The following is a 21,347-nucleotide window of genomic DNA, read 5'->3' on the forward strand; positions in this document are numbered from 1 at the left end:
TCCAGTTTGCTTTCCAGAAACAATTTACAAACAAAATCCACCTTTGTTTTACTGCAGCAGGATGGTGTTCACCCTCAGTGTGATATTTGAGTGCCTGAGAAGCAGTGAGCAAAGCAGAAGTGATCAACCATAACATTACTTCCCAGCCCAACAGATCCAAGTTTCAGGAAAGAAAAAGGCATAAATGATCAAACAAAGGAATTATTTCAAAGAGGAGTCGTAAGGAAAAGTCTCTCTTGAATGTAAAGGTACTCCAAGTTCTCACGCTGCTGTTTTGTCTTTGAAAAGAAGATCTAAACTTTTAAAACCAGAAGGTGCTTTTCAGAGAAGATAAACAGGGAGGGAGAGGAGTTGGAGGGGATAAGCTAAAATAACCAAAGCAGTGATGAAGGACTCAATCCAGTGTGGTTTCTAAGAGCAGTGTGGAAATCCTGGCTGTTGAAAGCCCACAGGCAATCGCTGATCTGGCTTTTGACTAAACTGATTCATTTCTGTGAGGAAGAAGTGACCCTGAAACTTTCTGTGGCTCTGGGCTGACTGAGACAAGAGAGGGACCTGTCAGGAGGACAGGATGGATCCAGGATGGATGTGGCTGGAGATTGGATGTGGCTGGATATGGGGCTTGGTGGAGGAGTGGTACAGGCAGAGGAGGGGCTGCAGTGCAGGTGCAAATGAGGAGGAGTGACTGAAGTGGGGTGAGGAGCAGGGCACTGAATTCTGCTGCCTATCCATGATCAGCTCCTCAGTCCTGGTGCACATCAGACCTTGTCCCAAGCAGGAGTAACAGCACTTTTCCATATGTGATGTTTAGTGAAGCACCTGGAAGGAGAGGGAGTTGTGCCAGCTCAGTTTGGACTCAATCCTGTGGGTCCCTTCCAACTCAGAATACTCTGGAATTCCGTGGTCCCCCATGACCCTGGTATAGCAGCCTGTGAGGAGTTCCTGCAGCTCTGTAAATCACCACCAAGGACTTCTGCCCCAGACTTGGATCTGTGTTAGAGGCTCTTGCTGTTGACTTCAAACACACACTTTTGGGACAGCACTTGCCTCACAGTCCCCTTCTCACTGCTGCTGAACACCTGGTGATGCCCAGCAGGTAAGTTTTGGAACCAGATTGGTTGGAGCAGAGGGTAAGAGAAAGGTGCTGTCCCTGTGATTCTGCAGCTGCCCTGGCAGCAGAGCTGTGGGGCAGGAGGGGCAGTGCCAGAGCTGTGTGGGGGCTCCATCCCTGTGCCAGGAGGAAGCTGCTCTGGGGCAGTGGGGGACAACAATCCTGTTTTGCCATGGGGTTAAATAGCCCTGAGCTCTGGGACAAGTGCTCAGGGGGTGGAGGTCAGAGAGTGAAATGTGGTGAGGCTGCACAGTTCCCTGTTGTCCTGGAGGGAGCCAAGAGTTCTGACTGTGCTTCCAGGTGTTTTCTGCTGCATTCCCTGGAAACTCAGTTTTGCCTGGTGGTTGCTGCGTGTGCAGGGGTCTGGGGGTTGGGGGCAGAGGGGTTTGGTTCCCAGATCAGGCTGTGTAAAGCTCTTGCCCTCGCCCTGGACAGCTTCTCTGGCTGAGTGGAGATGGGAACGGCAGCCTGGGCTTTGTTCTTGCTTCTGTGCAGAAACACAGAACAGATCCCGGGGCTGGGAGTTGCTGCCATCTGTGGAAGCAGGGCTGTGTTCTAACCAGGAGTGTGGCGTGCCCAGGACGTGCTCTGTTCTGGGGCAGAGCCACCCAGCAGCACCCACCTCAGTAAATGCCTGGGCTGGCCCCAGGTGGTGCCGGAGCGGGTGGCGCCAGCCAGAATAGCAGGAAGGAGGTGGACAGGATGTTTCCTGCTACCAACAGACTTGCTGGGTCCAAATACAGATACTTAAATAGAGACAGAGGTGTCTCTGCCACACCAACCTTTTTCTAGGCTGAAATGTGTAAAATGTGGAAGGAGGATTTTCCCTCTTTTCCTGTACGAACCTTCCGGTGATTGTGGTGCTGTTCATCAGGGCTGGTAGGTGTCAGGGACCTGTCCTGATCCACGTGGGGAGGCTGGGGAGATGTCAGGGGTGCTGTGCAGGTTGGGCTCTGCTTGCCTACGTGTAGAGCTGCAGGCTGTGGCTGTTCCTGCCTTCCCTGCAGCAGCAGAACCTGATGCTGAGGTTTGCTCGGTGATGTGAGTGATGCTTGGCCAGATCTCAGCCCTGAGCAGGGGGTTTCCACCCCTGGCCCCCAGGCCCAGCCTCTCTCAGAGCCTACTTGCCAAAAAACTCCACTCTGGTGTTCTCCAGGGGTGGGTTTCAGCGAGCCTGTGCACAGACAGGAGAGGCTGTGGTTTGGTGTGGCAGCCACCCATTTCTGCAGGACATGGCTCAGAGGGGTCCCTGGTGGTGTGCAAATAGAGCCCCACATCAGCATCGTGGTGACTGGAGCCCCAGTCCTCCCCCTCCCCCTGTTCTACCTCCCCTTTGTCCTGCTTGGGCTCCTGAATAATGGAAGGGCTGTAACTTATCCGGCCTGGCTCTCTGGTTTCCCAAGGGACACACGGAGGCTTGGCCACCACCCTGGCCTCCCCCTGCTCCCCTCCTTGTCAGGGATCTGGTGTCCAGCAGGAGATGAGCTGGGTAAGCTGAGGGCTGGGTGCCTGGGCCCTGCTGTGGGTCCCCTTGTGCCTGTCCCACCCCAGTGCTTGGCTCCAGGGAACTGCTCCTCCCCTGAGCTGGGCTGTGCACAGCCTGCACAGCCACAGCCTTTGCACCTGGGCCTTCTCCTTCCTTCTCCAGCTCATTCCAAAAACAAGCAAAGATGTGCCTTTTAGCCTCATTTCAGCCACCTCCCTGTTCCCCCAGGGCAAATATTTCAGCGAGCAGAGCACGTTTGGGTTGTGGGCCAGTGGGGGGTTGTGAGTGGCTCTGAGTGCTGGGCCATGGTTGTGCCCAGGTGCTGTGCTGTGCCCCTCACAGGAGAGAGGGGTGCAAGAGCCTTTTTCCAGCACCACAAACACCGTTTGGGATTTGTCCCATAGCACAAGGGGGTGACTGGCTCAGGCTGGGCTTGTGGGACCTTCTTGGAGGGCGAGAGGACCCAGGACCACACTGCCTGGGCCCTGGGGGCTGTGTCCTGGCTGTGCATTCCTCTGCTGCTCCAGGCAGGCTGGATGTGCCTGGGGAGGGTCAAATCCTGCCACTGCACTCTGAAGTGGCATGAGGGGATGAAAGGGGGGTTTGGTGGCTCTGCTGCAGAGCTGGGTGTTCCCCACATTCCTATGGCAGGGGCCTGTTGCACCCTTGAGCACTGGGGACCTCAAGGCTGTTTTGGGCACCCCGGGGCTGTGTCAGGGACCCCAGGGCCGTGCTGGGGACACAGTGCTGTTTTGGGGGCCCCAGGGCTGTGCTGGGGACGGGACCCCCGGGTGGTGCTGAGCCCTACAGCCCCACCACCCTCCCCTTCCTTCCCACAAGGACAGGAAGGGCCCAACCCTGTTATTTCCTGCACAGGGATGGGAGTCATGGGACACCTGTGGTGAGAAAAGCCCTCCCCCTCCTGCAGCTGCTGCCATTGGAGCCACTCAGTCCCATGTCCCTTCCTTCCCAGGGCCACTGAACATCAAACCTCTGCTGAGTTGCACCAGACTGGCTCCCTTGGCCTTCCTGGCGTCTTCCAGCCCCTGCCCTGGTGGGAACACCGGACTGTCCTTGCTCCAGCGCAGGTGGGGGGTCCCCACTGAGCCCCCCCGTGGGGACAGAGCCACTGGTATCGCACGATGGGAGGATTTTAAAACCAAACCGGGGGGAAAGCGGATCCAGGAGCCTGTGAACTTTCCTCCCTCTCCTTCCCAGTGCCATCACCCACTTCCTGCCCTGCAGTCTCTCTCTGTGGCCACCTTTGTCCTGGCAGAAGAGCCCCAGGCCACCGTTTCCATGTGAGGAGCCAGGGCTGGAAGTCACCACAACGTGAGGGGATTTGTGGAAGACGGAGCCTTGGAAGAGACGTGGGGCCTTCCTGAAGGTAGGAGAGGTCCAGGCCAGAAAGGAGAGAAGGCAAATGGGATCCAGGCCTATGTGTGAACAAATGGGGAGGGTGGGAAGGAGGGGCAGGGAAGGTGCTTTCTCTCGGTTTGGGTGCTGTGGGTGAGTGGCTGTGTTGGAAGGACCTGGGCTGGTTCTGACCTGGGGACAAGTGATGCCATCAGGCTCCAGAGCCATGTTCCTGCTGTGGATCCAGAGGAGGGAAACAGTGGGAGATAAGCAAAACCTGGAGGATGGAGAAGCTGAGAACAAACTGGGCTGTGGAAGGGCCCTTACTTTGGCTCATGGGGATTAGAAGGGGCTTCAGTCCCAGCCCAGCGGTCATGTCCAATGCTCCAGGGGCACCTGGGGTGTGTGGGGAAGCCGTGGTGTCCCAGGGGTGCATCCTGGGTGGGATCCAGGCAGTCAGCTCTGCCCTGGGGTGCCAGGGGGTTCAATTCTGGCTCAGCAGCCCCAGAGGTTTTTGCCATCTCAGCACAAGAGCTGAAAAACAAACAGGCAAAGAGCTGTGCCAGCTCCGTGTCCAGCCCAGCTCGGTGTACTGCGTGTTTCCACCAAAGTGCCAGGTTTGAGCTGGAGTTTGGGATGCTGAGGCTTGGCAAGAGCCCTCAGAGGGGGTTGATGCTGCCAGTGGAGATGGGGGTGGTGGGATACAGCCAGTGCCATCGTGGGATGTCTGTCCTGAGGCTGCTACCGTTCCCACACTGGGGCCGGGGCCCTTGGCCCATCCCACCGGGGTCCCCGCCGGCCTGGCCGGTTCCCGAGGCTCCAGCCGATGCTCCTCCTCTGCGGGAGGCAGGCGAGGGCTCGGGGTGGGGCTTTGCCGAGCGAGAATCCAGAGTCTGGCCAGCCTGGGGAAGTTGCCAGGGCCGAGCACCCCGGAGACAGCGAGGCTGCCGCTCGTCCTGCCAGGCTGCCACCCCTCTGTAAGTCTCTGCCGCCTCGGGGGGCACAGCCGGAGCGGTTCTGGGCAGGAGCCAGCTCTGGTGACATGGGAAGGGCTGCCTGAAGGGGGTGAGGGATCAGAGAGGAGCCAGGTGTCCCCTTAGCAAGCTGCCTATGCTGTGGGGCTGTGGGACACCTGTGCTGACCAAAAGCTTTGCCTCCTGGAGTTGTGTGCTACCGAAACACGGCATTTCCCCTCCTTGCCCCCTGTGGAACCACCCTTGGAGCAGAGGCACCCGCAGCTTGTGGGGCTGGACCCCGGGCTGGCTCCCAGGAGCCCCAGATGGTGGCAATTTGCCCGTCGGGGACATTGTGCTGCCACAATTTGCCGTGTCCGCCCCTCACCTTCTGGCTCTGGGTTACCCCCTGTCCCTCTCCATTCTGGGGACCCTCCCAGGGAGGTGGGGAGGGGCACTGACCTGTGCTGCAGGTGACCTGGTGTTCATGCCTCTGGGTGATGCAGCTTTTATCCTTTATCTGTGCCTCAGTTTCCCCCAGCGTGGCACTGCTGGCAGTGGGACAGGGAGCCCTGGCTATTCCCTCCTCCCTGTGCCACCAGCCCTGCTCTCCCAGTGCCAGCGGAAGCAGCTGGAGCCGCCTGCCCACGGGATCATCCAGCCCTTCCTCACAGGCTCGTGGGGCCAGGCCGTGAGTGCCCTCAGTCCCTTCCTCTCCCTGGACTGAGTCCACGGCTGCTCCGGTACATGGCCCCTTTGGCTCCACAGTCTCCCGGCAAGGTGGAGGAGTTTGGCTCCAGGCGAGCAGCCAGCTCCTCCTGGCCAGTGTCCCCACAGCAGGGTGGCTTTTGGGGACCAGGGGGGTGCTGAGCTGTGGGGAAGGTGTGTGAGGTGCTGGGACAGGAGTAGGGACAGGGATGCTTCCTGGAGTCACCCCACCCCCGTGGGGTGTCCCATCTAGCTGGGCTTCTTTGTTTCTCTATGGAAGTAAAAATCCAAAGCCCAGTTAGGGGGCCAGTTATGGGGCAGAGCTCGTTACCTTCTGCCCTGCTGGAGCTGCCTGTTCCCCGTGGGCTCCCTTCAGGGAGCTGCTGCCTGTGGGAGCTGGAGGTGCTGAGCAGCACCTTGTTTTTCCATGCAGGATGGGCCGTTGGCAGCCAGACAATCCCCAGCAGCCAGAAGAACCTTTGGCCACCCAGAGTAACCAACGCCCAGCCCTTGCCACCCGCCAAGCCTTGCCCTTCCCAGCTCAGATCCCAGAGTTCCGGCCTTGGAAATCTACCTCCAGGGTGGCCTCAGGGCATGATGTCCCTGTGGCTCAGATGGGTCCCTAGCACTGCCCCCCATAAACTGGTGAGCTCCCCATGTCCCAGAGCTGTGGGGAAAGGAGAGGCTTCGCTCCCCTGCTCTCTGCACAGAGATTTTAAGCAGCTCCAGGAGCTTGTTCCTCCCAGTGCTCCAGTAAGCTCGCCCATGGCTGAGTTCCAACCCAGAGGAGGAGGCTCTTCTGCTCTCCCTGGCCATGATGGGCTGATGGGCTGTGATGGGCTGTGATGGGCTGTATTGCGCTGTACTGCGCTGTGCTGCCACCGGGGCTCCCTGGGGAGCGGCTTCCCGGCTCCAAGTGTTTATCTCCGTGTTCCTGGGAGGGCGAGGGCAGTGGCACAAGGACAGGCTGCCTGTGGCATCGGGGGCACCTGCCTGGAGAGGTGCTGACAGCCCCCCAGGGGACTCCTGGGCAGGAAAACTGGGGAGGTTCTCCTTAAAATAAGCCCAGCACATGCTGGGGCAGTGCCAGAGAGGTGCTGCATTGCTGCCTGGGGCCTGTGGGTGGGCTGGGAGCATCCCAGTGGATACAGGGAGGTATTCAGGGAGAAGTCCTGGGAAGCCCAGTCTTGGTTTGTGAAGGTTTAGGAGGGTTTTTCCTCCACATTTGCACTCAAAGATGCTTTTGAGCAAGACAAACTGAGGTGCTGTGAGTGGATGGGGCTGAGTGTGTCTGCCCTGCCAGGATGGGCACTGGGTGGGTCTGCAGCTTCTCCTGTTTCAGGGCAGCCCCAGTCATATTTAAAATGGAAAACCACCAGGCGAACAGAGAGTCTTTTTGCCTCCTGCCACACCTCTGCCACAAGGTAAAATATCTCAAGGGCGCCATGACTTTCTCAGAGGTGACACTGTCCCCTCAGGGACACCTTTCTTTTTCTTCCAAGCAGGGGACGTGGCTGGGACGGGGCCTGCCTGGAGGCAGGAGGGGAGCAGGGCAGGCAGGAGGGGCTGGGGGAGTTGCTTCATCCTCGTGGTACTGGAAGAGCAACCTGGGCTCATTTGAGATCTGAGTGTTTCCCAGGGCTCGCTGCCAAGTCCCGAGGTGTTGATGACTGCCCTACGGGTGTCCCCGTGACCCAAAAGCCCTCCCCGAGGCACGTGGCACCTGCATTTCTTCTGTCTGCAGCTCTGGGTATGCTGTGGGGGTGTCTGAGAGCAGCCTGGGTGTTATGGGGCTGGAGGGGGGGTGGATTTTGTACCTGGCTTTTTCCTGGCTGAGTTGGGGTGTCCTGCCCCACTTGCCCCAAGGGGACTGTGCACAAGTGCCCTGTGATGCCCCATGGCTGCCCCTGGGTGTGCACCCCTGGTTGCTCTGGGCAGAGGGGTCAGTCCCAGGGGTTCAACCAGGTGCTGCCCCAGGGTTCCATCCAGGGGATGGTGGTTTTCCTTGGCTATTCCCTGATGTGCCCCTTCCTCCACAGCCCTCAGCAGTGCCAGCCCGGTGCTATGCGATTCTCCCTGAAGCGCTGCCTCACCGCTGTGCTCGCAGCTTCCTTCCTCCTCCTCCTCCTCCTCCTCCTCCTCCATGGGGGCAGCCAGCAGGAAGAGGATCCCCTGGAGGTGAGTCCCCAACCACTGATGTACCACTGGAGTGGCCACTGGAGCATCCTCCATCCTTTCCTGCCGCACACAGACCCCAACCCCAGCTCTGCTCCGTTCCCTGCACCACGTCACTCCCAAAGCCCAGCTCTGCCTTCTCCTGTCCCAGGAGTTGTCCTGGGCAGTGGGGCCTCCCTGAATCCAGGAGCTTGGAGGGCAGGACAGGGGTTCCCCCTCACTTCTGGGACCCCTGTTGTCATTCCCCTTGCTCCTGTGTGTCTGTGGTGCTCTGGAGTCTGACCTGGCTCCCTGTGGCTCCCACCCAGGTGGATCTGAGGGGCTTGGCCCCCGACACAATCCTGCAGGTGCTGCAGCCAGAAGGAGCCCAGCGCATCCTCAGGGACACGGACGAGCTCTCCACACTCCACAATGTCTCCTACCATGTCCTGGCTGGCTCCCTGTCACCCCGAAAGAGTGAGTGCTTGGGACCCCGGCCTGAGCAGGGCTCTGGGTCTGCACATCTGTCCCAGTACAGCTGCACGTCCCAGCATGGACCTGCCCTGTCGCTGTTGCTGCCGGGGCAGGGAGGGGCTTTGTCCACCCTGTTGGGGTGGGGGACCTGCCACCACCCAGGTGGGCTCTGGGGACCTGCCAACACTGCTCTGGGGGCTGCAGGGGTAGGGGAAGGTCCACGTGCTCCAAGCATGGTCCGTGTTTCTGCACCTTGGCACTGGGGTGACTGCAGGTGTTTTGAGTTTCCCAGACCTCTGTGGGAAGGGTGGCTGGGATCCCACCTCCCTGGGGTTGAGGTTCCTGTGGAGGTGGTGGACTGGACCATGGGGATACCCACACAGTGTGGGAGATGTGGGCCAAGCTCTTGGCAGGTGCACTAAAAGCAGCTCCCACGCAAACCCCAGGGGAAGGAGCTCGGGGCAGCCCCACACGAGGTTGTGCTGGAACCAGCATGTGGATGGTGCTGCACAGAGCAGCAGCAGGAGCAGCTGAACCCCTGCGGGGCCGTGGGGAGGGTGGGACTGATGTCTCATCCAGTGCGGGGCATCTCCACAAGGTTCAGAGTAGGGCACACTTCCAGGATGTGCAGCCAAGCCAACGTGCCATTCCTGCCCTGTAGACTCTGCACTGTTACTTCTCCAAGTTTGGCTTTTTATTTTAAGGTGTTTTTCCCAAGTATTTCTCCTTCAGAGGAGCCCCTGCTGCCTCATCCCATCCTTTCCCTCACATTTGGGCCCCTTCTGGGACACGGGGGGGCTTCAGCTCAGAAAGGACCCTGTGGCCCTGGACCCGGGGTTATAAACAGCATTAACCATGCGGGGTGGCCATGGGAAGAACTTTTTGGAGCCCCCTCCTCGTGGCCTGCAGGGAAGAACCTCCCCACGGTGCATTCCATGTCACGCCTTTCCTTTGCCGTGCAGAATTCCTGGCGGTGGGATTGGCGTCAGTGCGGCGGCCGCGTGGCTTCTACCTCCCTGCCACACTGCAGTCCCTGTTCAGCCAGTCCACAGAGGAGGAGCTGCAGGAGATGGTGGTGGTGGTGCACCTGGCCGACACAGATCCCGGCTGGAACGCGCGTGTCGCCCTCAGCATCGCCCAGAAGTTCGCTCGCCACATCCTCCTGGGCCGGCTGCTGCTCATCCACGCCCCCCACGAGCTCTACCCCACCCTGGAAGGGCTCAAGAGGAACTTCAACGACCCCGAAGAGCGGGTGAGGTTCCGCTCCAAGCAGAACGTGGACTACGCCTTCCTGCTCGCCTTCGCCGCCAACCTCTCCTCCTACTACCTGATGATCGAGGATGACGTGTGGTGTGCCAGGTCCTTCCTGACGGCCATCCGCAAGGCTCTGGCCTCCCAGGAGGGCTCCAACTGGGCCACCCTGGAGTTCTCCAAGCTGGGCTACATTGGGAAGCTCTACCACTCCAGCGATCTCCCTCGCCTGGCTCGTTTCCTCCTCCTCTTCTACCAGGAGATGCCCTGTGACTGGCTGCTGGTGCACTTCCGCAACCTGCTCACCCAGAAGGACGTCATCCGTTTCAAGCCGTCCCTCTTCCAGCACATGGGCCTCTACTCCTCCTTCCAGGGCACCGTCAACCGGCTGGAAGATGACGATTTCCAGGCCGACGCCTTGGACCTTCCGGACAACCCTCCAGCATCCTTGTACACCAGCATGGCCGTCTTCGAGCACTACAAGCCCCTCAAGGCCTACAGCTCAGCAGAGGGGTATTTCTGGGGGAAGGACCCAGCAGCTGGCAGCGTCTTCTTGGTCGTGTTCCAGCAGCCGGCCCAGGTCAGCCGTGTGCGGGTGCTCACGGGCTCCGAGGAGCGCCGGGGTGACTTCCTGCGCGCGGGGGTGCTGGAGCTGGGCCGGCGGCGCCGCCGAGACGGCCGGGACTGCTCCACCTACATCCCAGTGGGAACCTTCGAGAAGGGCACCCTGGACCGGCGGGGGCTGGAGAGGAGCATCTCTGGCCCCGTGGAATGTGTGAGGATCCGGGTAACCCAGGCCCAGAGCGAGTGGCTCATCATCCAGAGCATCGACATCTGGACCACAGCAGGCACCTGAGACAGCTGTCAAAGCACAGCTGGGTTTTGTTCAAAGAGGTCCTTTATTTTTCTCATTTCCTTTTTTTTATAAGGAATTAAATTATTGACTCCTGCTGGCATTTGCCAAGGGATGGGAACCACTGCTGTGGGATGTGGATGGGGCCAGGAGCAGGGCCCGCCAGGGTGTGCCCACCTGGGGGATGCCCCAGTGAGAAGTGGAGGGGGTACAGGGAGGGGAAGAGGCTGGACAGCAGAAAACATTTCCTCCCATGGAGGATGATGTACAGGACGAAGCTGATCAATTAATTAACAAATCAAGTAACTAATCAGGCATTTGGCATTTTTTGCAGCCTCTCCACGTCGTCCCTTCCTTAAGTTTTCTAACTCACCCAAACTGCATTCTTTTCCTCCCCTCCTATCCCATTTCCGAGCTGCTCCTGGGAGGGGTCAAGGGAAGGTCTGGGGCTGCTGCTTACCAACCCCCTGACTGGTGGTGCTGATCTGCTGATCGGGGTGGGCGGTGGCCACCAGATGGACCCATCGGGCCGGCTCAGCCTCTCACCAGCTCCTTGTTCCCCCCTCGAGGGAGGGAAGAAATCAGTTCCCAGGGACCACACCCTGTGACCATGAGGGATTCCCACCTGGAGGGAAGGACAGATGGGATTTCTACAAGGGGGAGAAAGGTCTAGAACTGAGCTCCAGGGAACAAGGACAGCTCAAGGAAAATGTGACCTCAGTATAACGTGGAGCTCAGAGTCCTTTTCAGCCCAGTGAGGTGCTGGAGGGGAACTGGGGAACACACAGGCCCCCAGAAGCTTCTGGTTGGGTTGTCTGGCAGGGTCATAATCATGGTCACAGACTGGACTGGATGATATCAGAGGGTCTTTTCCAACCCAGGGACACACCTGCAGTGCCCAAACACCTGAGTGCCATAACCACAGCTCTGGCTTGAGTGGCATCAACTCACCTGCTGGGCACTGGAGAGCCCCAGGCCTGGCATGAGGGGACTTTTTCCCTGAAAAAAAGCCACCCAGGTAGTGGATCTTTGTCTGCATTTAATACAGAGATGCTACACGATGACCTCCAGCACCTCCTGATGTTCCAAATGCTCTCAGCGTGCACATCACAGAATCACTCTGGTTTCCTCCACACAGCCCAAGTCTGGCCAGAGCTCTCAGAGTGCTTTGAGTAGCACAGGTGTCCCCTCCCCAGGGCCCCAAGGCCCAGACAAGTGTTTCCAGTGCTCCAGTAGAGCCTTTGCCCTGGTTCTCTTGGACATAAATGCTCTGCCCTCACTGGGAGAGCACCAAGGGTCACCAGCATGGGTACAAATGGAAAGGTTTCTCCCCAGGAGGTTTTTACCCACTGCTAAAGAATGAAAAGACACAAATGTAAATCAGCCGTTTTTACCTGCTGGACTCTTACTGGTGCAGGAACCAATTGGTTTGTGATATTCATTGGCACACAAACAAGCTGTTGCCTCAGCTGTGCCGGTGTAAACCTGAACAGACTTCACTGGGGTATGGAAATCTCTCCATTTGCACCAGGATAAATGGAAGCAGCAGCTGGCAGGAACCTCCTCCTCTTCCTCCCAGTGCTGCACACGTGCACCACAATGCCCAGTTAACATCAGTGCATGCTGGAGGAAGAGGAGGAGGTGGCTGTTTCATCCTGGAGGAGCATCACATAATTTATCCTACATCAAAATTATCCCACTATTTTTATCCGAGGAAGACTCAGCCAGCTCCCAGCGCTCGTACTGAGATCCCTGTCTGATGTGGGGTGGGTTGATGGAGCCCCAGGAGTCTGGGGCTTCCACATGCAGCCCCAGGATCAGCCAAGCAGAGGAGGGAGCCTCTGGGCTCTGAGAGGGGAAGGGCGGGGGGGCAGAACCAGAGGAGGCATTTGGGGCTGATGGAGATGGTAAATCAGGGAAGGGTTCGAGCTTTCAGTCCAACAGCGCGGTGTCCCGAGGGCCATCACTGTCCAGCTGCACCAGAAGCTGCCCTGTGTCCTGGGAAGTGATGCCGAGGGCCCACAGGGATCTAACTCAGCATCTTGTGCCGGTCAAACACCGTCTTCCTCTGCTCCTGCACCTGCCTCTTCCAGCGCTGCTGGGCCCCTTCCACGCGCTCCAGCACTGTGTTGGCTCGGGCTCCAGCCGGGGCGGGCACTGCGGCCAAGGAGCGAGTGTCCTGCAAGGCAAAGGGGCAGTGCAGGGCACCAGGGAATGCCAGGAGAGGGAGACAGCTGACTTGGGGAGAAAGGCACCAGGGAATGCCCAGCCCAGGAGAGGGAGGCAGCTGACTCAGGGAGAAACTACCACTGAAAGAGCAACTCAAGGCTTGAGTTGTCCTGAGGGAGAACCATCTTTCCAGAGCTCCTCAACACCAGCCCCTCAACTCCTTGCTCTTGGGAACCACCCAAAGAAAAGTCCCCAGGAGAGGAGCTGCACTAAGGCTAAAGCTCTGCTGGAAATCCACTGCTTACAGTATGCAAGGGGCCACAGTGAACCACATCACCCCCTGGAACTGAGCCAGAGATTGCTGTCGTGGATGGGCGTCCGTTGTGGCACATGAGCACCAAGGCCTGTCCAGAATCCATCACACTGGACTAAGATAAACCTCACCTAACACCAGGCATTTACAGTGTGCGCCTGGATCTAGCTCTGAATCATTGCTGTGGTGCAGGGAGCAAACCCACAATTTTAGGATCCAATTCATCTCCTGCAGGACCTCCATTTTCAGCAGAGGGTGGTAATGGAGGGACTGGGCACACTGGAGCAGCTACTCCTCACTTATATCACAGTATGAAAGAATTGAGCCAAATACTTTATACTTAAAATGTAAATAAGACAGTCTGATCCAGTGCTAAAATTGCAGGAATTTCATGCAGCAAGAAATTTGTCCTCCCCCAAAATGTGTGTGTGTGTGTGAGAGAGACAGAGAGGCTCTCTCTTTTCTGCTAGGTCCTGATCTTTCTGACCAAGATTTGTATGCCAGTGTTCCACAGAAAGATGGGATTTGAATGAAATGCTGCTCTGGGGAGAAGCACAAGGAACAACAGCCTGGATACAAGAGGGCCCAACCTCAGAGCAGGGTCAAACAGCCCCTCGAGGCTGCTCTTTGACGTGTTTGTAAGATGTTCCAGCAAATACTGAAGCCCATCCTTCCCTGGAAGCTCAGCACCAAGTAACTCCAGCTGGGACACTGCACAAACAGGATCCGTTTGAGTTCTGGTTCCATCTAGACAAACATACCAAATTCAGGCCACTTGGGACTAAGTCACCCCCTGCCACAGAGGACAGGTTAGGGTTAGAACTTTGAGAACTTTTAAGGTTAGAACTTTGATTATTCCCTGTGCTTCTGCATGACTTGCACAGATTTGATTTAAGTATTCACCTGTGTAGGTGCCCACAAAGCAGCAGTGCTTCACTGGATCAGACAGGAGGTCACTGTTTCCCTGTCACCCCCTCTCTTGTATCCTGTCTGCACCATGACCAGAGCCACCCACGTGCCCCTTGCAGCCCTCACCTCGCTCTCCTCCTCGTTGTGCAGGGGTTGGGTGTAGGGGTCGGGCTTGCGGATCAGGGGGTCCACGAGCACCAGGAACGCCATGTACAGCAGCAGGGCCCCCACCACCGATAGGTAGATGATGATGATCACCTGGAAAGGAGCACAAGGGAGAGGATCAGCACCCTGGGTAAGAAGCACCACAGAGGTCAGAAAGGTCCTTTGCAGCTGCCTCTGATGTTAGATCTCTTCTCCTGTTCTCATTTTGCTCACAAGAAGGTCTCTTGCCCTTGCCAGGGGCTGATGATGTGCTGTCACTGCACAGGCTGTGCTGAACATCCTTACAGTGCCAGGTCAGGGCATGTGCTGCACGTGAGAGGACACCAACGAGATGGGTCCCTGCTCAGACGTGCTTGGCACTGTCAAATCCCCAGCAAGACGACTCTTCTTGCAGCTCCTCACAGCCAGGAGCATTCCTGACTCAGACACAGAAATCACAGAATCAGTTAGGTGAGAAAAGACCTCTGAGTCCTGTGACCAATCCCCACCTTGTTACCCAGCCCAGAGCACCGAGTGCCACATCCACTAATTCCTTGGACACCTCCAAGGACAGTGACTCCACCACCTCCCTGGGCAGCCCCTTCCAACATGTAATCACCCTTTCTGTGAACAATTTCTTCCTAATGTCCAACTTAAACCTCCCCTGGTGCAGCTTAAGACAAGTCCTCTTGTCCTGTTACTGGTTGTCTGGGAGCAGAGCCCAATCCCCTCCTGGCTCCAACCTCCTTCCAGGGAGTGAGCTCCTGGCACTGCCACAGTGTACCCACTGTGACAGTTTGATTTTCTCTTTCTGGGCTCTTCTGCAGGAACCCATGAGTGCAGCAGTGCCTGGGCTGGCGTGGCATGGCCAGGAGAAGGAGCCAGGCACGGGGAGAGAGCTGGCCTTACCTTGATGGTGGTGGTGCTGCGCTCCTCGTACTTGCACTCACACAGCAGGCAGTAGGCCTCCACGTCATTCCCAGGCACTGGCATGGGCTCCACCACGTGCAGGCAGTTGCTGCAGCACAAACAAACCAAGATCAGCAGCAGGACAAGGTGAAGGTGAAACCAGTGCTCTGTGGAAGGACACTGGGGTGACATTTTTGTGTGTCCCAGCTCTCCTTTCAGGCTGATAACACTGATCCGGTTTTAAGAGCTCCTCTCACAGCTCAGCTGGTCCTGGGATAGATGTTCAAGTGCCTTTTTCAGGGATCCAATCCAGGTGAGGGGGACTGGAGGGTACACCTTACATCTTCCAAGAGCCATGGGTTAAGAAGTCATCCCAGATTCCTCAATTTCTGTTTAAAAACTGTCCCTGGCCTGGGTTGAACATCATCCACCAAGCTCCCTCAGCAAACACACAGGCAGGGAATCACCGCCTTAGCACCAGCTGGCAACTCTGGAGCATTGGTGGCTTTCATGGACTGACCCCCCAGGCTTCAAGCCCAACTCACCAGTCCTTCTGGGACACATTTTTGTTGTAGATGTGCCCGCTGATGTTCCGGTATGGGGGGCAGATGCACTTGCAGCGAATGTCCTCGGAGCTCTGCGGGGGCAGAGGAGCCAGTGAGGGAGAGAACACCCAGTTCTGCCACCCTCACCACCCCAGGCTGGGATAGGCTGAACATCCTCTGGGACAGAGAACACTCCATCCCAGAGAACACTTCCCCCCACTTCCCTTCCTCCTGCACTTTGACATCAGTACCTTCCCAGGTTTAACATGTCCCAGAGCACCTCGGCCAGTTCCAGCACCTCCAGGTGCTTTTGGAACCAATTTTAAAATGCAAACTCCAAAGCCCAGCAGAAGGCAGGGCAGGGGCCACTGTCACACACAGTCACAGCCCTGCACAGTAAACACACCACAAATACACTCCTTATCTTTGCAAACATCCCCAGCTGCTTCTCTGCTGTGCCCCTCCCAGTGTTGCCCGACGCTGTCACCCACCTTGCTGGCCTGTGCTGGGGGGCACAGGAGGCAGCCCAGCAGCACCAGCAGCACCAGGGGGCTCACAGAATTCCGGGAGCACTGGGCAAACATCGTGGGAGCCTGAGGAAACAAAAACTCACATCCAGGATGGAGGATCTCATCTGAACGCAGCCACAATGAGGGAGGCCAAGCTTTTTTTTTTGGCCTCAGTGTTGCCCAGGAAGGATTTTATCCCTGGATCACAGCTGATGCCAGCCAGAAACTCCTGGGAACGCTTTACACAGATCCCAAGAAACACTCCTCTCTGAAGAGCTTCCTTACCCCCTAGAAACACACATCCAAACTACCCCAGCCCCACAAAAACATTCCTGATTTCCTTACAATTTGACTTGCACAAAACCTCCTGCTCCTCTCTTGCTGCTGTGGAGCCCTGCAACAGGTATTTTACTGCTGATAGTTGTGCTCAGTAAAAAATACAGAAGCAGGAAAACCATGGAGCAAGAGTGACCTAAAGATACAGAACCAGGAAAACCACCGAGTGGTTTACAAGTGACCTTGCATGACACTGGGCCCTCACTGCTGTCCTAAAGCTAAATACACTTTTGTGTCATGAAAGTTAAATCACTCACCTTCTGATACTCAAAAGTTTTGCTGCTGAAGTGTTATTTGCCTGACATGAGCCATGAGCCATGGGAAAGGGGTGGAATATTCCTAAGTATTCCAAACTGATTCCCAAACCTCCTTTATCCCAAGATACTTGTTCAGTAAATCCTGATTTTACATTCATTCCAAGCTGGCAGCTTGATAAATTCATTAATCACAGAACCCCAGAATGGTTTGGGTTGGAAGGGACCTTAAGGATCGTCTCATTCCAGCCCCTGTGAGCAAGGATAAAGCTGTTCCAGAGACGTGTGTTTGCACAAGTCCTTAAGAATATTAATTTCTCTGCACAAGGCCAAGCTGGCCTTGCCCAGGCTGGTGTTCACCCTCAGGGGCAGAAAAGGAAGAGCAGGTTTTGGGGACCTTGGGACAGCGCAGAAAAGCCACTTCAGCAGAGCTTTACTCGGGGAAGGGAATTAACACTTTCATTAATCAGCTCCACGTTAATCCCACAGCTCTCTCCAGGTACTTCTACTCCATCATGATTCCATTGGGATTTACATCACTGCAAAATTTGTTGCTTTATCTTATGTCAACAATATAAACTCATATAATGGATTACCAACACTAAATTCCTTTCTTCTTTATCTAAACAAAACACCAGCCACTTCTAACAAGCTGGCCTGCCAAGATCAACCAAAATGCATTCCAGTCCTATCACCTCAGCCCAGGATTTATTAACCCTTTGCACCAGAGTTTCAACAATCTCCTCAAACAATGGCCCTTTCCTGGCAGACTCCCCTGCACATCAGGGGTTCAGATTCTCACCAAAAACCTGGGGAACAGGACTGAGCTGAGCTGCATGTCCCCCACTGTAAGTGGGTTTGCACTTTGGTTTGAATTTTTAACTCAACAGTGGGGCAGGTGCCTGGAATTGAGTTTTAGCCTCTCAGCTGAATTCAGAACATCTGGATAATTCATAAATGCCATTTTAATAAAAGCAGGGGAAAACTTGTGATCTGTTCTACCCTAAATAAAAACTCCAAATGGCACCTGGACAGAGTCCACCCACCGTGAACTGTAAAACACCCACGGCCACACAAAGGATAATTTATCTGTGGTTCTTTCTAAGTCTGACAGCAAAGGGGCATGTGCACGCGTGCCTTAAAGCTACTGTGTTCCAGACAGTCAGCCCAGCCCACAGCACACATCTGTCCAAAAGGAGATGGGTGGTTAAGGTGAAGGGCCAGGGGCTGTAACTGAGCGTGGCAGCCTCCAGGAATGAACCCCTAGAATGAACCCACACCCACCCCGTGCTCCTTCTCCCAGCAACCTCCTCACCCCGAACATCCCCATCCCTGGAAGTGTCCAAGGCCAGGTTGGACTGGGCGTGGAGCACCTCGGTCTATGGAAGGTGTCCCTGCCCAGGGCAGGGGGGTGGCACTAAAGCTCACCGGATGAGCTTTAGGGTCCCTCCCAACCCGAACCACTCTGGGATGATTCTGTGAACGTCACCCGGAGCACTTCTAAGACTACGGTGGATCCGGCCCCCTTTTCCACCATCTGTGCTCGAACCACCCCCGACACCGACCGGGTTCCCCTCAGTTCCCACCGAAGGCCCGCGGATGCTCAGCCCTCCAGGGGCTCCCACAGCCTGGCCTCCTGGGATGCCTATGGTGATCCAGGCCGGCCCCCTCGCCGAGCTCCCCGGTAGCCCCGGAGGGTGAAGCGGAGCGGGGCCGTGAGGGGCCGTGAGGGGCCGCTCCCCGCCCCGCCCGCCCGAGCGCGGCCCCCCGGCCGTACCTGCCCCTCACACGGCCCGCGCCGCCGCCACAGCCCGGCCCCGCCCTGCGAGCCCCGCCCCCTCCCTGCCATCCCATTGGCTGCCGTGCGTGACGCTCCGTGACAGGCAGTAGCCCTGGCCAATAGAAAGGCAGAGGATGCTGCCGGGTGCTGGGGGTGTGTGCGCGCTGCCTTCGCGCCCCGCAGAGCTGAGGGGACGGGGCAGGGGACGGGGCAGGGTGAAGGGGCTCGGGCCGTGGTCGGGCGGCGTTCGGCGGACGTGGCGCGGGCAGCTCCCGCTGGGCTTCCGTCGTGGGGCTGGGCCGCCCCGTCCTGGGATTGAGCCGCGGGACAACCCCGCTCTCCCCTCACAGCCCCATTTTCCTTCACAGCCTCGGGCTCTCCCCTCGCACCCCGTTCCCTCTCAACAGTCTCGTTCTCCCCTTAGCCACTCGCTCTCCCCTCACACCCTCGCTCTCCCCTCACAGTCCTGCTTCTCTTCCACTTCCCGTTCCGCTGTCACAACCCGCTTTCCCGTCACGGCCCCAATCTCCCTTTACAGCCTCGGGCTCTCACCTCAGAGCCCCATTTCCTCTCATAGCGCCATTCCCTCACACCCCGTTCTCCCCTCACATCCTGTTCCCTCTCAGCCACTGCTCTCCCCTCACACCGATGGTGCTGCTGTTGTGCCCATCAGAGGGGAAAGCCCGGGCCGCAGTGGTGCCCTTGGTTATGTTTTTGGCTGATTTATGCTTATAGATGATATTGGTGATCCTCCAGGCTCAAAGGCTGCAGTCCTGCCATCAAGCTCTTGTATTACGAGACCAGTGACTCATTTAGTCCTGTCCTTGTTCCAGAAGAAATACTGGGCCGTTCCAAGGCCATGGGGTCTTGTGTTTGCCCAAAAAGAACATTCCTGAGAGATCTGGCTCTAGAAATATCTCAGTTTTACCCCATTTTCTGTGTTTGCACCTTTCAGGTGTGAAATACCTTCATCCTTGGACCTGCTCCAGTGGCGGCTCCCTGGGAGGCTCCGCTCTGCAATGGAGGGGTCGAGGTGATTCTCTGGCATTTTGCTGGTTTACCTGGTGTAGATTTACCTGGTCTGTGATGCTGGATAAAGTCAGGATCTAATTCTTTTTCAGGTAAAAAAATCCACTGATAGAAAAAGGGACCCAAACTTCTGGTTTAACCTCTAGAAACAGAATCGATTAGGTTGGAAAAGACCTCCAAGTTCATTGAGTCCAACCTGTGACCGATCACCACCTGGTCAAATAGACCAGAGCACTGAGTGCCACGTCCAATCGTTCCTTGGACACCTCCAGGGGTGGTAACTCCATCACCTCTCTGGGCAACCCCTTCCTAAGTTTAACAACCCTTTCCAGGAGGAAATTCCTCCTGATGTCCGACCTGAACCTCCCCTGGTGCAGTTTGAGGCTGTTTCCTCTTGTCCTGTCCCTTGTTCCCCCGGAGCAGAGCCCGATTTCCCCTGGCTCTCCATTCCTGTCAGGGAGTTGGAGAGATACATTCAGCCAAAAATACATGGGAATCAAGGGGGAATGTCTATCTGGGAGATAGTTTTGTGTGTCTGATAGTTTTAACTTTATAAAAGAATAAATGAGATTGTTGTAGGGTTTGTAGAATGTACTTGCTGTGGAGACTGCCAGGCTTTAAAACTGCTCCCTGCTCCCACTATGGGAATTGCCAGTGTAAAAGTGTTTTCATAGAATCCCAGAATGGTTTGAGTTGGAAGGGACCTTATAGCTCATCCCGTTCCACCCCTGCCATGGGCAGGGACACCTTCCACTATCCCACTATCCTAAGCCCCGTCCAGCCTGGCCTTGGACACTTCCAGGGATGGGGCACCCAGAACTTCTCTGGGCAACCTGTGCCAGGGCCTCACCACCCTCAAAGGGAAGAATTTCTTCCCAATATCACATCTGACCCTGCTCTGTGGCAGTGGGAAACCATTTCCCCTTGTCCTGTCACTACATGCTCTTGTAAATAATAGTGTAAATAGTTTTCTCACCCCATTGCTGTAATGTGTAAAATCCTGGCTCTGCCACGGCTGCATTCCCTCCCCACTCACTGGAGCCTGTACGGGACTGTGGCCTAAGTCAGCTGGACTGATCCAAGGAAATATTCCATGAGAATAATCCTGGGTATTAGATGCACAAAGGACCTCTAATTCCTTCCTCCTACTCCAGCGCTGATGAGCGGAAGAACCTCTTTGGTTCTAACTCAGAGATGTCCCTTCAGAGCAGAGCCCTGGGCCTGGCCAGGCACAGTCAGTGCTGTGACAGGACTAAGTTTGTGCAGGTGTAAAAGCCACATGACCACAGGGATTTTCTGTTACTGACTTTCATCAGACTGGTGAGGAGGTATTTTTATCTCCTCTGACATGCTTGCTGTCACAGCAATCTGTTCTTCTGTGTTCTCTTGCAGCCCAAAGGTACCTACCACTGCTTCTTGTGGGACTGGAGGAGGCTAAATTGGCACCTGGAGGAAGCAGCTGAACTGGTGACAAGACACTGGAAAATGCCCTTGGAGGAAGCAAAGAAATGGCCCAGTCAGCTGAGAGACCATGTGCAGAGATCAGTTTTTTTAGATGATCTTTAGCCTTAAAAATGGACCCAGCCAGTACAAGATAAGCTTGAAAGTTGCATTTCAGTTCAAATCCCTTTTCCAAGAGACTGTTTTCCAATTCCTTGGATGGAAGGGTGAGCTGCATGTGCATTTCCTCCATAGTGATGGGAGAGAGATCTCACATGCTCCTCCAGGAGACCATTTCCTGTTCCCTTCCTTGTGGTTTTCCTCCTGCCCAGAAGCCTTTTTGCCTGTCCCAGATAACTGGGATGCAGCAGGCTCAGTTATCTTCTGGAAGTCATCCCTGTCACTGTTTTTAAAGCCCAGCAGCAGTGGCAAAAGAGAATTTGCCTGGAGGGAGCAAGAATTGCTGCTTTATTTCTCCCTGCCTGTTGCTCAGCTTTGTGCTCGTTCCCAAGTGTTTCGTGTTTCCTGAATTTATTGGTGTGTCTAATGCAGGTCCCTTCAAAAACCTCTCCAACAGTAGGTCCTGAATCCTTACTGAATTCCCAGTAATTTGGGCTGACTTTAGCCACTGACCTGCAGGGATCTGGGACTAACACAGTGGTCT

At 56.3% G+C, this 21,347-nt stretch overlaps 2 protein-coding genes across 4 annotated transcripts; one reads left to right on the forward strand and one right to left on the reverse strand.

The window, feature by feature from the left end:
* The first annotated feature begins 95 nt into the window (after positions 1 to 95).
* LOC126644028 (alpha-1,6-mannosyl-glycoprotein 4-beta-N-acetylglucosaminyltransferase-like) lies at positions 96 to 10,656 on the forward strand. Of its 3 annotated transcripts, XM_050322870.1 has the most exons (6): positions 96 to 1,096; positions 3,571 to 3,729; positions 3,816 to 3,984; positions 7,654 to 7,792; positions 8,098 to 8,245; positions 9,205 to 10,656. In XM_050322870.1, exons 4-6 carry the CDS (start codon positions 7,679 to 7,681, stop codon positions 10,347 to 10,349), a joined length of 1,407 nt encoding a protein of 468 aa, XP_050178827.1. In that variant the 5' UTR covers positions 96 to 1,096; positions 3,571 to 3,729; positions 3,816 to 3,984; positions 7,654 to 7,678; the 3' UTR covers positions 10,350 to 10,656. The 3 variants fall into 3 exon arrangements, with proteins under 3 accessions (XP_050178827.1, XP_050178828.1, XP_050178829.1); XM_050322871.1 differs by lacking the exon at positions 3,571 to 3,729; XM_050322872.1 differs by lacking the exons at positions 96 to 1,096; positions 3,571 to 3,729; positions 3,816 to 3,984 and adding an exon at positions 7,191 to 7,364.
* Positions 10,374 to 18,281, reverse strand: TMEM9 (transmembrane protein 9). The gene is made up of 6 exons (XM_050322875.1): positions 18,212 to 18,281; positions 15,827 to 15,928; positions 15,336 to 15,427; positions 14,791 to 14,899; positions 13,864 to 13,995; positions 10,374 to 12,525 (listed from the first exon to the last, which is right to left on the reverse strand). The coding sequence occupies exons 2-6, from the start codon at positions 15,917 to 15,919 to the stop codon at positions 12,376 to 12,378; spliced, it is 576 nt and encodes a 191-aa protein (XP_050178832.1). The 5' UTR covers positions 15,920 to 15,928; positions 18,212 to 18,281; the 3' UTR covers positions 10,374 to 12,375.
* Between the last annotated feature and the right edge of the window lie 3,066 nt (positions 18,282 to 21,347).

This window comes from Myiozetetes cayanensis, unplaced genomic scaffold (assembly GCF_022539395.1).
Source record: "Myiozetetes cayanensis isolate MyiCay16 unplaced genomic scaffold, myiCay2020 scf29, whole genome shotgun sequence".
NCBI lineage: Eukaryota > Metazoa > Chordata > Aves > Passeriformes > Tyrannidae > Myiozetetes > Myiozetetes cayanensis.

What these genes read in the sequence shown, in the direction of transcription:
- LOC126644028 (XM_050322870.1), top strand. Translation starts at nt 7,679, where the DNA reads ATGCGATTCTCCCTGAAGCGCTGCCTCACCGCTGTGCTCGCAGCTTCC. An exon ending in AGGAAGAGGATCCCCTGGAG is followed by an intron (nt 7,793 to 8,097) that starts GTGAGTCCCCAA and finishes GCTCCCACCCAG; the next exon opens with GTGGATCTGAGGGGCTTGGC. An exon ending in CTCCCTGTCACCCCGAAAGA is followed by an intron (nt 8,246 to 9,204) that starts GTGAGTGCTTGG and finishes TTTGCCGTGCAG; the next exon opens with AATTCCTGGCGGTGGGATTG.
- TMEM9 (XM_050322875.1), bottom strand. Translation starts at nt 15,919, where the DNA reads ATGTTTGCCCAGTGCTCCCGGAATTCTGTGAGCCCCCTGGTGCTGCTG. An exon ending in AATGTGTCCCAGAAGGACTG is followed by an intron (nt 14,900 to 15,335) that starts GTGAGTTGGGCT and finishes TTTGTGCTGCAG; the next exon opens with CAACTGCCTGCACGTGGTGG. An exon ending in GCAGCACCACCACCATCAAG is followed by an intron (nt 13,996 to 14,790) that starts GTAAGGCCAGCT and finishes GCTCCTTTCCAG; the next exon opens with GTGATCATCATCATCTACCT.